This window comes from Cyprinus carpio, chromosome B4, assembly GCF_018340385.1.
Source record: "Cyprinus carpio isolate SPL01 chromosome B4, ASM1834038v1, whole genome shotgun sequence".
NCBI lineage: Eukaryota > Metazoa > Chordata > Actinopteri > Cypriniformes > Cyprinidae > Cyprinus > Cyprinus carpio.
The window spans coordinates 37102410-37118336 of record NC_056600.1 but is presented as its reverse complement, the minus strand read 5'-3'; the positions used below and the strand labels follow the sequence as shown (position 1 = coordinate 37118336).

At 37.4% G+C, this 15927-nt stretch overlaps 1 protein-coding gene across 1 annotated transcript in view; it reads left to right on the top strand.

Moving 5' to 3' along the window:
- Nucleotides 1–15315, top strand: part of LOC109053054 (membrane-spanning 4-domains subfamily A member 4A-like) — a 29349-nt gene extending 14034 nt beyond the window's left edge. Inside the window, exons 2-8 of the mRNA XM_042722584.1 lie at nucleotides 2989–3166; nucleotides 4651–4761; nucleotides 4875–4943; nucleotides 8212–8349; nucleotides 9204–9320; nucleotides 13142–13198; nucleotides 14891–15315. Coding sequence (XP_042578518.1) covers nucleotides 3014–3166; nucleotides 4651–4761; nucleotides 4875–4943; nucleotides 8212–8349; nucleotides 9204–9320; nucleotides 13142–13198; nucleotides 14891–14965 — 720 coding nt within the window. The 5' untranslated portion in view covers nucleotides 2989–3013 and the 3' untranslated portion in view covers nucleotides 14966–15315. The remainder of the gene's footprint in view (nucleotides 1–2988; nucleotides 3167–4650; nucleotides 4762–4874; nucleotides 4944–8211; nucleotides 8350–9203; nucleotides 9321–13141; nucleotides 13199–14890) is intronic.
- Nucleotides 15316–15927: the final 612 nt, after the last annotated feature.

Genomic DNA, 15927 nt, shown 5'->3' with positions numbered 1-15927 from the left:
AGCCGGGCTCACTCCACATGGAGTGTGGCCTCCTCCTATGCGCTGGCGCACGGCGCCTCTCTGGCAGGCATCTGTCGAGCTGCGGGCTGGGTGACACCAAACACCTTTGCGAGGTTTTACAACTTTCATGTAGAGCCAGTTTCTTTTCGTGTGTGTTTGGTAACAGGTAATTGGCGGGGAGGACTGGCTTGGTGTCATGCTTGCTGCGCCATTTCCCCTCAGATGGGGATGTGAGCACCTTTCTTCTCCCAGCAGAGTTCCCCGGTTGGCATACCCTGGTCGAGCATCCTCCAGATCCTCCTCAGACTTGGTGGAGCAGTCTGGCACCAGGCCCAGTACTGGTGTTAGCATGCCCGGAGTTCCGGTCAGCCCCTGTACTGGGCTAGGTGTCCATATGGCTTGATTCGCTATGGGTAATCCCATATTTGGTACCAAGGTCAGTGAATTTGCGCTGGGGCTTTGGGAAGGTTACGACCTTAAGCATGGCTTTTGTGAAATGCCGCGGCTTGTCGACAATTGCAGCGCCACAGGGTTGTGATGGTCTTCAGGTTGTGCCGTTTTCGATAGGACCCCATATGTCGTTCAGATAGAGATACGTATGTAACCCTCGTTCCCTGATGAAGGGAACGGAGATGTTATGTCCCCATGCCACAACCTTGAACCATTCGCTGTTGCCGGGACACATTCTCGGCCCCTCAGCGCAAAACCTGAATGAGTGGATGCACCTGTCACCTATTTATACCCGTAGGCACGGGTAGTGGCTCAGTTATGTAAAATCCACTAGCCAATTTTCATTGGCGTTTTCTCTTAAACTCAGAGATGATTGACCTCCCAAGTGAGACCCCATATGTCGTTTGACACAATGTCTCCATTCACTCCATCAGGGAATGAGGGTTACGTATGCAACCGAGACAATATATATATATATATATATATATATATATATATATATATATATATATATATACACACCCCCACACCCACACATATGTATATATATATATATATATATATATATATATATATATATATATATATATATATATATATATATATATATAAACACTAATTAATCAATTTTTTTTCTGAAATAAATCACGATTAATCTCACCTAACATTAAAGTTTTTTAAATATTATATTGCAATAATTTCACATGCAATATTCAAATTAATGTACAAACAACATAAAGACAGTATATTTTTTAATATTTGTTTAGTGGCATCTTTTTTATGACTAAAGGCGAGTATCACTGATACAGCTGATGTCTCTATTAAATTTACCATTGACTACAGTCATCAAACATTACAGTATAAATGAGAGTTATCAGTAAAAATAGTAATAGTCATAGTATGCATGGCAGAGTGCAAGTAGAACACTTCTGCTCCTTTGCAGTTTATTACAAAAAAGATTATGTGGACAAACTAGAGGGCTACATGAGAAAGGTTTAATGGTTGAATGAGATGTTTAAATAAGGTTTAAGTAAGAAGAGTTGTAGCAATGCCACATAAGGGGTGATTTAGGTATATGACTGTTGATTACCACTAATGTATTGTTGATCGTTTAATCTATTATCACCCCGTTTTCTGTATTGTGGTCTCTGTATATGTGTGTGTATTTGCCCCGGATGAGATCAATCTCACAAGATTTCACACCGCAAACTTCCACGTGATCATAACAGGGAAGTTCAGTTTACAATATAGGTAACCGGCTTACCAGCATTCTGGAGCATTGTGCTCACCTTGCTTGTTTCTATTTTTGCCTGGGTCTTCAATGGTGGTGGAGTTTACCGACTGTGTTTTGGATTATTTCGCCGCCTTTCTTGTGGAGTTTTTTTCATTTGTGTACTTTTCATGGACATTGGATTACTAGAGGAACTTTTTCATAGTCCTAGAACTATTGGTGGAAGTTCCCACTTTTTGGCGCGTTCGCACCGCAGGAACTAGGAATGGTTTTAGTAGGAATTCTATTTGGGGGAACTAATTAAGCTCCTACTTCAGAGTAGGGTCTCAATAGGAAATGAATGGAAATGAATGGCCAAACGCATGTGAAACACTGGCTACCCAGCATTTAAAAAAAAAAAAAAGCAATGTAAACATATTTACTCCATGAACATGGAAAACAGCGATAACAGCATTTACCAGTTGTCTGCAGCGTTGTGTTCTTTTTCTCAGCTTTGATTATCTGTTACACTGCAAGTCTCTTAGCCCAACTTTTTGCTTGTTTACATTTCATCCACAAAAAAAACAAAAAAATGACACACAAAAAGACACAGCTCTGATCGTAGCGTCCATGATTCACCGGTTGATGTTTGTAAATGCAGCGAATAAAGACGTTATTGACTGCTTCAGAGAGCCCTGTTGCCGTTGCGAATGCAACCAGGAAAACAGCCCGAGGGGGAAATTGGTTCTCCAGGAACCACCCTGCTGGCTGGTTACTACATGATGCGAAAGCCACTAAAGTTAATGTTTTTGAATGGCTGAGTCAAAGTCCAGATCTTAATCCAATTGAAATGTTGTAAAAAGGAGCTGAAGCAAGCCGTTTATAGGAGAAAACCCAGCAACATCACAGAGCTGAAGTGGTTTTGTACTGAGGAATGGGATAAAACTACTACAAGTCATTGTGCAGGACTGATCAGCAGTTACAAGAAACATTACCTGCAGTTATTGATACAATACTTTTGCACCGCACAGATATGTAACACCTGGGTCATTTTTTTCTCAATAAATAAACGACAAAGAAAATATTTTTGTCTTATTTGGTTTTATTGGATTCTCTCTTTCAGGACTTCTGAGAAAATCTGATGTTTTTGCTCATATTTATACAGTAATATAGAAAAAGTCAAATGGTATTTATGAATGTATCTTATAAGTGTTTTTGGAAAGAGCATCTGCTAAATGCCTTACAGTAAATGATGTAGATCAAATTTAACATGAGCTGTTTCATAGTCATATACGTTATATGTTTTGATTTACTATGATTCTGTACAGGTCAAATTGAGATAGGGAAACCAGAATGTCTCACAATGTCATACCCATGAACTCTTCAACGCTCATCATTCAGCTGCAACCAGCAACACAAACAGCACCAGTGAGGACGGACCCAAATGCTCCTGAGCCTCTTCAAGGACTTCAGGCATTTCTGAAAGGACAACCAAAAGCCCTTGGGGTGAGAAATGTCTCATAAACTCAAATATATGACCCTGGGGGCATATTACAGAAAGATCCTAACTTTAAAATCTTATCTTAACTGTTTGGTAACCATGGTAATTTCAGCTAGGACCACATTTAGAACAAAAGCTATTACAGAACAGCATTTCCGAAGTGTATTATATTAACTACAGATAAGAAAGGGGGTATTACAGAAACCTCCTAACTTTTTTAAAAAATCCTGTCTTAACTTTAGGACAACCCCACAGCTGTCCTAACTTCAAAATTATTTGAAAGCTAACGGAAAAACTGCTTACAAATGTGCTGTCCACCAATGGTATTACATTCATTAATTGAAAATGAAGAACAGAGATGTTTATTGGTAGAAGGACTCTTGGAGGACCCTGAAGATGTGTTACATTTTGATGACAAAACAATGGGAGCGTCAGCACAAGTTCTACTAGGAAGACTTAATGCCACGTCACATTACAATTAGATCTAGCCAATCGGCACTTAACACGAGGAATATAAAACCCTCTACTCACACTTCATTGTGTTTGCAGATACTGCCGCAAAGTTTTTGCTCAAACAGTTGCTTGACTTATTGCTTGGCGTTCCCTGGGTTACTTGCATATAGTTAAGTTCGTCTTCTGCAAACTATTGCGAGTTTGACATTCCTCTCAAGATGTACATTAGATAGTTGGCTTTGCTCTGGTGTCGCGGTGAATGTTTTTGGTCGTTTAGTAGTGTTGGATGATACAAGGCTTCTGAGTTTTTTCAGCAGAGGATATGAAACATTGGCGGAGTTCCGAGTGCTTTCCAGTGTTGCCAGGTTTTTTCAAAACCGCCAATTGCTACTCAAAACTAGACCAGTCGCATTTCCAGAAGGGTTCCCCGGAAAAAATGTATTCCAGGCGCTAAATATCATTATTGGGGTCGCTTCAACCCGCGGACATGTAAAGCAACCCGCAGCAGTGTTAAAATATCACAATTCCGCGGAAGAATCACGGAAGTGGCAATGGCGGTGCTTTCCGAGCTGTTGCATCGGCGCTGCTTGGGTCACTATCTACAAAATATTTAATCTGTACGCTCACGTGAACCTGCATGCATTAAGTCTCTCCGGGCCTGCAGTCGGAAACAAAGCTGACGGTCTCCTTTGGCATCTCGCCTTCATCACTTCATCAGCCTATACCTTTATAAGTATCATTTTTGTTTTATGCTCTTGGGCATAAATTTTATTCTGTGCAAGGTTATTTACTCAAACGTTTAAGATAAAGCGTTTGGTGTTGCGTGATTGTTTATCTAGCAGACTAGCACTGCATGATCAAGATGTTAATCAAACTAATACATTCAATATTTGGAACTACTCATTTTTGTGGATATTTTTCGAATACAATCATAAGTCCATAACTACAGATGCCATATTGTATATTTTATATTGTTCCACTTTATGAAAGACTCTCATGCTACTCACACTTTCTGTGTTCTTTTTGTGCCCCACAGACGGTCCAGATAATGATCGGTCTGATGACTCTCCTGTTTGGCATTGTGTCTACAGTTTATGTTGAACCCATGTTTGTCTATACTGGGGTTACTTACTGGGGATCTCTCATCGTAAGAAACCACTATACAATTAAGTTTTCTGTCTTTTATAAAACAAGCTACATATTCCAGGACAAGCTTTAATTTTGACCTTTCTCTGTCTCTGTCTTTCTCTCTCTTCTCAGTACATTACCGCAGGCTCACTCTGCATTTCTGCAGAAGACAAAATTAAGTCTCCCTCCAGTTTGTGTTTGGTATGTACACAACACTTATTATTTTTGGGGTCTAAGCTCCAGCTGGAAGTACAGAAATAGTGTTCTGTTGTGTTTGTACTGATTTTCTAGACTGGTTTATACTGATTTCTTCTCATCTTTTTTCTGCTCTAAAAGTATATGGGCATCAATGACCATAATTCATAAATTGATCTTTACGTCCTGAATGCAACATCCACACTTAATGACCCCAAACTTGTCAGGAAGGTCCCAAACATGTGTATCTATTCAGACGCGCAATAATAATAATAATACAATCTGCATTTTTGAGTAATTTCTAGAAACAATTTTTTCCTTTTAATTCTTAAATGTATGTCACGATGCTGCTGCTACTGTGACAGAGTGAGGAGCGAGGAGATGTAGGAGAATCTGCAAAGTCAATCTTTATTTACACCCAACCAAAGCAAAGCACACATAGCAGAGGGGATAGACGAACAATACCAGATGCTAGACACAGAAAAACACAGGGCTTAAGAACTTAGGACTCTGGAGGCCCCTCAGGACAGGCTTAAACAGGATGGCAGGCCTCCAGTTCTGGGACCCATGGTGGATCAGGCAGTTCAGGAAGACATGGCGGCGCAGACAGTTCAGGGGGCCATGGTGGAGTAGAGAACTCAGGGGCCCATGGCCAATATGGCTAGGAACTGTATTCTCATTCCGATGTAATAATCAAGGAACTTTGCTGCCGTACAATGGGTGCAGCAGGCGCAATGATATTATGCAGCACCTGAAAATAGTCCCTCACTAGGTAACTTCCAATAAGCCTATTTAAATGGTCTAATCGGATTCAATGATCCATGCTAAGCTGCAGCTAAAAGTGCTGCCGCCAGACCCGAAGATCGGCTGAATGGATTTGAAAATTGTAAAAACCGTTTAACTCTAGGGGAAAACTCGTGGTGAGCCGCAGAATTCCCAGGCATACTCAACGAAAGGGAGATCTCTGTGGGCAAGGGCGGAGAACCGAGCAGCTACTTCCATGATGCCAGACTCAGGAAAACACAGGGTGAATAAACACAGGGAAAGTAATCAGGGAGAACTGAAACAGGTGGAGTAATTCATCAAAAACCACGGGAACTAAATAGGGAACACCTGAAATCAAAGAACACAATCAACACGAGGGAGACACTAGGTCACAGGAGGGAACAGGGGACACGTGGGAGAGGAAATCTAACTCCAAAACTGTCCATGGGTGTGAAAGTATATCTCTCAAGTATTTAATTTCTGTCTATAAAAATATCTGCCATTTTGAATCTTCCGGGGAAAAATGCTGGCAAAAAGTTGTCAAACTAATTTTAATTCAATTAAAAGTTATATAAATGAATTAAAGAGCTGGCAACACTTTTTTTCACAAATTGATCTTTATGTCCTGAACGCAACACCCAAACTTAATAAAACTAATATATATATATATATATATATATATTAGTGGTATATACACTGGATATTGTGAGAATTCATGCCAAATTGCATCAAAGTTGCACCTGTAGGAGGCGCTTCAACTCCTCAACACTGTAACTGTAGAATTGGTAAAGCTGAAAATGAATATGAATCTTCATATGAAAATAATAATATGAAAACATGGCCGCTACCAGCCAATCAAATTTCAGCAACTAATAAATGCAATTACAGAGTCTACTTTCATATTTCAAATAACTTTGGTCAAAATGTCTAAATAGAAAAGTGAATTAACTGCTCTTAAATATTTGATAATTCCACCTTTTCATAGTTTTCATTCAGTGAAATGCCAAAAAAAAAAAAAAAACACTTTTATTGTTAGAATTTTTGTAAACTAAGTGGATTTTGTAAATAATTGATCAACTTTACTGCTCAACCTCACTGTTTGATACAGGTGGCCAGGTGATTGCCTACAATATAAGCAGAAGTAGAAGTTTTATCATTCAGTGTAATGTTTTTGTCATTCAGTGTAATGCAAGTTCTCTGTTACACCACAATATCATCCATTACACTGAATAACAGTATCACTGTAGAAATAATTTTAGCATCTTATTTATATGTATGTTGTATGTTTATGTATTGACAAATACAATGTTTAACATTGACAAAATTGAAAAATTGACAGAAGCCCACGAACAGAGAGAGCTGCTAGGCACTATAAAAACCCCCCAAAAGCTAATAAAGTAAGTGCAGACCCAGTAGCTTGGGTGGCACTCTAAAGCCTGTTCACACCAAGAACAACAACTATAAAGATAACTACAACAGTAACTATGCTAGCCTTCACACCAATAAACTTCACACCAATATCACTGTTCGTTCTAAGAATAGTTGTGCTGTGGAATTCTTTTATATTTAGATTTGTTTTTTTAACTATATCATTATAGCTACTGTACTTGGTGTGAACGTGCTTTAAGCAAGGAAAAGAGAAAGGTATAGCTTGCCGATATTTCTGGAGAGATTCCCCTCACTACAGTATGTCATGAGTTCAAGAGAGATCACTCCAAATACTCATCCTGATAATGCCATTTATGTTGGCAAACATGTCTTATGTTTAGAATAAAATTGAAGTATTAATAAATATGGCTGCAAGCAGCAATTTTTGGGGCAGAGCAAGTCAGAAACAAAGTGACAAGCTAAGCAGCATCAGAATTCAGAACAGAAAAATAAAATGTTTATTATATTTATTTATTATTAACATCTGCTTGCGGTCATTTACCCAGGAATATTATTAAAACTAATTTAATGACAAACTAATACTAAAAACATTTTAATTTTTGGAACAAATGTAACAATATATCTCTATTTTTGGCAATCCCTCATTCAGAGTAACAAACCATGGTCATCCAGCAAATGGGTAAAACCTAGTGGTTTGAAGAACATTAGCAAAGTATAAAGATTTAAAAATGAAAGTTAATTGGTATTTGAGGCATGCACTATGATGCTTAAATATAGTCTTTTATAATCTCATCAAATGATTCATGTTTAAAATATTCCTAACAAGATTTTTTGGTTCAAAATATTGTTACACTGAATGACATTTTAGTGGGTGTCTTCTGTAAATTATACTAAAAAATGCATGATAGTCATTATTTTTTGTTCAGCAAAATATAAAGTTAAAGAGAACACATACTAATGTATGGGGAAAAAACAAAATTTAAAGCTGTATTACAATTTTATGTTTTTAGTGCTTGAAACACATTTCATCTTTGATCTATGTACATGAACATGTTAACACAATGTTTTAAAGTTCTTGCTAATTTATTAATCTCCTTTGTGTTTTGTTTTCTGCCTATAGGTGAATGCTTCACTGGGAATGAACATTTTCAGTACGATAACCGCAGGCATTTCAATTATTATACTTACAGTAGATTGTGTTATACGGCCATACCCTTACTGCAGAGATTATTCTTGTTATTCAGTGGTAAAGTATGAGGTATGTCATCAACTTTTATATTCACAATTAACATCAAATTGTGTCAAAATGGAAATTTAATTAATATTTACTGTAAGATCACTGTGTGGTCAGTACACAAGCCTTAATCTGCACTCTTCTGTTCACTGTTTTTATCTGGCATTTCAGAAGTAGTTTATAGATCATTTATAATACAAGAAGTCATTGACATTATATGTTAATTGCTAAAATATTCAGTTAAAAGAACAGACAAACTCCTTGAGGGAACTAGCCTATAACTTCCCGCTCAGTTATTGCCATCATTATAACCTTCTGATCTGAGAGATCCATCTGTATCAAGCTATAGATAAATATGTTAACGTGAATTCTTGCTAAATATGCAGTTTTATTATGGGCCGTTTGCATGAATTGTACTCGTGGTGCAGCGGTGGTGGAGCACTCTCGATCCAGTCAAAATCACACCACTCCGCTCCACTCACATAGTCCAGTTTGACATATCAGGGCCAGGTTTACTAACAGCTTGTGCCAGTGCAAACCCTCATTTGGCATTAAAAAACTTCTGTCAGCATTTACTAAAGACACAGTGAAATACCAACAATATAAAAGACAGTTTATTTCTGCGGCTAATGTTACTGCATGCATGTATTTGTAAGAGTTTCCCTTTCAGGCACAAAATTATTAAAATGAATCATGCAACATGATTTACTAAGGTTTGTGCTGTCATGCTAATTTGCATTCTTTAGTAAATTTGGCCCTAAAAATTTAATATTACTATATAAGCTTCACGGATGGTAGATTCTGAACTGCTGATCTTTGATTGTACCACTGTGCAAATGATCATGGATTATTTGTGTTAATGTTGATTTTTCTCTCAGTCTCTCTTCAGGGGAATTAGCGGTGTATTGCTGTTTTTTGCCGTGTTTGAGTTTATAATCTCCATCTGTCTGTCAGCATTTGCCTGTAAAGCCAGCGCCTACAGTTCTCCTTCTCTGGTGAGTAATGAGCCAAATCAGGACTTTACAAACTTTTTGTGTTTGTGTGCATCAATGCAAATATTTATTATAGTTCTTTAATCTCAAATGTTAAAACCCTTGAGTTCTTAACCTGGACACAGGCACACTGAACTGTCCTTGTTTGCACATGTCAATGTTTACGAATAGATTAAATGAAACGGGACAAAATTGAGTTTTAATCTCCTGTCCACAGAAATGTTTGATATTATGTAAATGTAAATGAAGTGAACTCAGCACACATCGTGTTCCCAAATATTAAACCCGCAGCACTTGCAGGGATGGAGTTCGTGGGAAGCAGTGTTGCCATAAAAACACACTGCATAAAACTTTTATTAAATTTCATGCCACATGGTTTTACATGCATAGATTTAACCTATTATTAACACAAATTCAAAATGAAAATAAAATATTCTATAATGTTGTTGCAGATGGTATATAACACATTAAATATTTTTTCATCTGTGATGATTAACTATTCTGTCACTCCCACATTTCTGCCATGTTTGTAGATTTTAACACTTTGTATGCATGTTTGTAGTTCCAATCAAATCCTTGTCCAACACACAATGTGTTGTGGGCAATTTTAGCTGTTAGAGTGTGCACAGATCTGCAGTTTGAATTTTCACCGTATAGTAAGTTGAACCAACGTCACAAAAAAAAGTGACGTATATGCGTAATCTGGAGCAGTGATTAGCGGCCGTGGCTGGAGAGTACACGTCTACGTCATCAGTTTTTCCTCAGTATTATTCATGAGAATGAACTCTTATGATACAATCACTGTGCTGTGATATGTTACAGCGTAGAATTCAAATCTCATGAAAGAGCTTAAACGCTGTCAGTTCAGCTCTGTAAACATGACCGTAACAATATTTAATACGTATAAAGACTGCTGATTTAACTAAAACCATTTGGGGTTGCCAGTGGGGGAACTGAGTTCCAAACAAAGACATGAAGATGCAGCTTAAAGTTCTTTGATGCTTTTTATTTACTCCACAACAATTCCATTAATGTTCAATAAATGTTGAGCATGTTAAGCGCAGACAAGTACATTGGTATTTCCGTGTGTGTGTGTGTGTGTGTGTGGTCATAATCAAGCATATAATAACAAATTTAGAATAAACACAATTCATTAAACTCAATTCCCATGACAGATTTATTCAAACAAACATTAAAAATGAAGGCAGATCAGTGGGCTTGCTCTGGTTGAATATCTAAATAGGAGATGTTCTCGGCCCCAGACAAAACCTAAAATACTATGTGAAGGATGCAAAATAATTCAGTAATTATAATATGACCATGTGGTGAACCTATGAGCCAAACTCATATTTAAACATGCTATCTGTCTATTCTTACAAGTACAATTTTGACTGTATTATTTGTCCCCTTGAAATATTGCTCTTGAGAAATTATGTTTATTGTTAGATGAAATTTACGCCCTTGCTCCCTGGGTCCCGTTCTTCATACGTCGCTAACTCAGTTAGCTGGATTTGATTGTTGATGATTTGGCATGATCTTGGATTGGTTGGTTATTCGAAGCTCATCCTGGAGTGGTTGTCATAGCAACAGGTCCGTAAGATTAAACCTGCTCGGGAGCAGTTTATTTCATGTAAACGGGATTAGATAGCATCTTTTTAAGCAGAATTGATACTTAAAATCTGTCCGCTACCACCGCTACTTTATTACAAGAGGATTCTACTGATACAGGTACAATAATTTTAAATAATAATCAGTTAAAAATTAATTTAAAGATAACATAATGTTGTGTATTATTTGCTACTATAAACACAGCCAGTTTTACTCAATGAAAGATTTATTCATCATGAAATTATTCATAATTGTATCTGAGTCTTACACACATGCTATACAGATTATGTAGAGTCGTGCATTAATTTGAGTGATGACAGATATATTGTGGCTTGATGGAGCGCAGGAGATGCAGATAACATCATCTTGACCTTTAAGAAACTTAAATTAATGCTGCCACGTAACAAATCTGTTCAAATATAAAATAACATGAATTGCTAATTACAACATTGAAATAAAAATGTAAAGCCTGTACAAATATTTGATATAATTGGGAATCAAGTAAAACATTTCAATAAAATGAAAACAGTGCACACTTCATTTATCTATTATAACATTTTTGTAGTTTTGTTCTCTTGGCTGTGTTCTTAAAAAGTACAGAAATTTGTCAAGATTTTTGGCAGGTGTTTTTTTTTTTTTTTTTATTATTATTATATGATGTCATTACGTTGCTGTCTTGCTGCCAGCCAATCGCTGCACTGCTGATCATGCTTTTGAGTATCAATACATAGCCCCTTTTAAACCAACCCATCAACACACAATTATCTCAGGTAACTCAATCCAGCCATACTAATCATCAACAAGATGTGTGTTCAAAGAACTGAATTAGCCAGATCCTGATTAGCGCGATGATATCATCTTGAGCCCTATTTGGACGGTAATTGTTTCTCATGTTGACATCTGTAAAAATAAATTTACATATCATCTCAGTGATAACACTTATGGATTTGGATAGCGATCTATTCACAGAGGAGTGAGTTCTGTGATCCTACGAACCCGAGAATGAGCTGCTCACGTGACCAGTCACATCCCAGACAGCACACATACATTGGGCTGATGTCGACCCGACGTACAAAGTTCCATTGGCACGATGTCGCTCATATTGTCTGCTGTAAATAAAATGAATTTTATTATTTATTTAATTATTTATGTGCTATAGTTGTGTATATTTTTACACGATATAGTTATTTTATAACAAAAGTGTTGCGTTTATAATTTTGTTTAGTGTAGTTATGTAGCCTACATATCCATTTATAATACACATTTTAAAACATCTCGGTTACGTATGGTGACCCTTGTTTCCTGAAGGATGGAACGGAGACATCACGTCGGTGACCGACGAATTGGGATATCGCTTCGATAGACCAATCTACTTCGAGTGTAAACTAAAAAATATACAGCCCAAAGTGTCTTCTTTCCAAAGACACCAAAATTATGTGTGTAACACACTGAAGTAAGGAACTGTTACAATTTTAAGTTAGGTAGGGCACTTCCAGCTGTGAGTCCCATAATGGGGGTGCTGGCTAACAGGTTAAAATAAACAATTACATTACCACGCAACCTCAGTGTTTGTCAAAAACAGTAGGTAAATTGGCTGGGGATTTTTACAGTGGTGAGAGAAAAACACTGACATCCTGGATTCGGATGGCAATTAAATATCCGACTACCCCCCTGTAAATGGTGAAAATCACTTACGGCCCCCTGAGAAACAATTACCGCCTGAAAAGGGCTTTGGATGTGACATTTGATCTCAGATGTAATAAGCGATGTACGAAGAACAGGACCCAGGTCATCTGCTCCACCTGCACCTTCCTGGATTTAGTTTGTTGTCCTCCTCCCGGTTGTCCATCTGTCTACCTCCAGGAGGGGCATACTGTCACACTCCTTCACAGTTTGGGCTCTGTTTGCATTCCTGCACTAGTTAGTTCGGTTTCATGTTTACTGATTTGATTTCATCATTATGTTTAGGTGTGTGTGTCTCATTATCTCCTGGACTTTGGTTCAGTTCTTTTGTGTGTTTGATTGTCCAGACTCATCAGGATTACTTCTAAACTGTAATACTGAAACTGTCTTTTGGAACATTTATCTTCTTCCTCCTGCATTTGTATTCAGCTACTGAAACTGTAATACTGAAACTGTCTGCTGGTGTTATTAAATTTATGGCATCTCACAGTAAGAAGAAATTAAACACTATGTGTTTTTTTTTTTAACCATAGGTGCAGTTTGTGCAGTCCTCTGATTTCACGCGTTTCCATGATCTTGACAGCTCAGAGGTAAGAAAAGCTTGATCCCCAGTTTGAGTAAAATGGTAGTCAAAAGAATTTATATATATATATATAAATATATATATATATATATATATATTATATATATATTTATATATATATATATATATATATATATATACACAAACCTGATTCCCAAAAAGTTGGGACACAAATTGTGAATAAAAACAGAATGCAATGATGTGGAAGATTCAAATTTCAATATTGTATTTAGAATACAAGATAGATGACACATCAAATGTTTAAACTGAGAAAATGTATCATTTTAAGGGAAAAATAAGTTGATTTGCAATTTCATGGCATCAACACATCTCAAAAAAGTTGGGACAAGGCCATGTTTACCACTGTGTGGCATCCCCTCTTCTTTTTACAACAGTCTGCAAACGTCTGGGGACTGAGGAGACAAGTTGCTCAAGTTTAGGAATAGGAATGTTGTCCAATTCTTGTCTAATACAGGCTTCTAGTTGCTCAACTGTCTTAGGTCCTCTTTGTCACATCTTCCTCTTTATGATGCACCAAATGTTTTCTATGGGTGAAAGATCTGGACTGCAGTACCCGGATCCTTCTTCTACACAGCCATGATGTTGTAACTGATGCAGTATGTGGTCTGGCATTGTCATGTTGGAAAATGCAAGGTCTTCCCTGAAAGAGAAGACGTCTGGATGGGAACATATGTTGTTCTAGAACTTGGACATACCTTTCAGCATTGATGGTGCCTTTCCAGATGTGTAAGCTGCCCATGCCACACGCACTCTTGCAACCCCATACCATCAGAGATGCAGGCTTCTGAACTGAGCACTGATAACAACTTGGTTTGTCCTTGTCCCTTTAGAGTCCGGATGACATGGCGTCCCAGTATTCCAAAATAACTTTTAATTTTGATTCGTCTGACCACAGAACAGTTTTTCCACTTTGCCACAGTCCATTTTAAATGAGCCTTGGCCCAGAGAAAACGCCTGCGCTTCTGGATCATGTTTAGATATGGCTTCTTTTTTGACCTTATAGAGTTTTAGCCGGCAACGGCGAATGGCACGGTGGATTGTGTTCACCGACAATGTTTTCCGGAAGTATTCCTGAGCCCATGTTGTGATTTCCATTACAGTAGCATTCCTGTATGTGATGCAGTGCCGTCTAAGGGCCTGAAGATAACGGGCATCCAGTATGGTTTTCCGGCCTTGACCCTTACACACATTGCTCCACAATTTTTCGCTGCAGCATTGGGGGAATTGGTGATCCTCTGACCATCTTGACTTCTGGGAGACACTGCCACTCTGAGAGGCTCTTTTTTATACCCAATCATGTTGTCAATTGACCAACTAAGTTGCAAATTGGTCCTCCAGCTGTTCTTTATAAGTACATTTAACTTTTCTGGCCTCTTATTGCTACCTGTCCCAACTTTTTTGGAATGTGAATGAAATCCAAAATGAACCAATATTTGGCATGACATTTCAAAATGTCTCACTTTCAACATTTGATATGTTATCTATATTCTATTGTGAATAAAATAAGTTTATGAAATTTGTAAATTATTCTATTCCTTTTTACTCACAATTTGTACAATGTCCCAACTTTTTTGGAATCGGGTTTGTATGTATGTATGTATGTATATATATATATATATATATATATATATATATATATATAGAAAATATAAAAATGGTCCAAATAAATTTTTTGCAGATACCTGTGGCCAGCAGCTCTTCCATTCATCACCAGCCTGCAGACACTCCTCCACAATACAGTGAATCCAAATAAATATGAATAAGTGGGCTGTTACCTTATGAAACAAAAAAAAATATGTGGGAATGTATTAGAAAATATAATGCAATATATTAAATAATATATTTATATATATTGTTATTGTTATCTTATATTTTTCTGCATACTGCAATATATACTGCACCACAATTTTACATGTAATAGCTTTATTAAAACACTCAATTTCGATTTCAAAAGTTAATGCTTAGGTTCACATATAGCGGAACACAAACTTTTTTCTCACTTTATTGTTTGTATAGTTACACATTCAGTATATGAAAATATTTGTGACGTATAAAAGAAAACTGTACTGAAAAGATAAATAAAAGTTTTGGACTTTTAGACGATCAGATGTCTGGTTAAATTCATGGCAACATTATGTGTGTGCACATACACAGAGTATAATTTTTTCACATATATATCTAGATATTGCAAAGAATGTTATTGAGTACATACATAACAATGTATTAAGTAATCAACAATATATTATTCAGTGTATTTTAATATACATTAAACAATTTAATACAATAATTTTTCTTATTGTGACGAGCACTCCCAGAGGAATCAGCGTCGCCCTGGAAACCAAAGTAAAACACCTGCACGTCCTCGTCACCGGCTGATCGGTCACAGCTGCTCCCCATCAGCCAGCACGTTTAAAAGGAGCACATGTTTCACACAGAAAGGGTTCTCGAACCGAATGCACCACTGGACTAATCCCACTCTCATTCTTCCACAGAAAGCAGCGAGTGACCGACAGCCCACACCCTTGGGAGCACGTCAGGACACCCACTTTCACCTTGAGTGGCACCGAAGAGCACGGAGAGCACACGGGACGCACCAACCAGCGGGAAAACGGATCAGGACACTTCACCAGGCACCCTTCACTGGTCAATAAACCCACCCTCCGGGGCAGTTAATACACGCATCCCCAACCTACATTATACCTAACACAAAAAAAA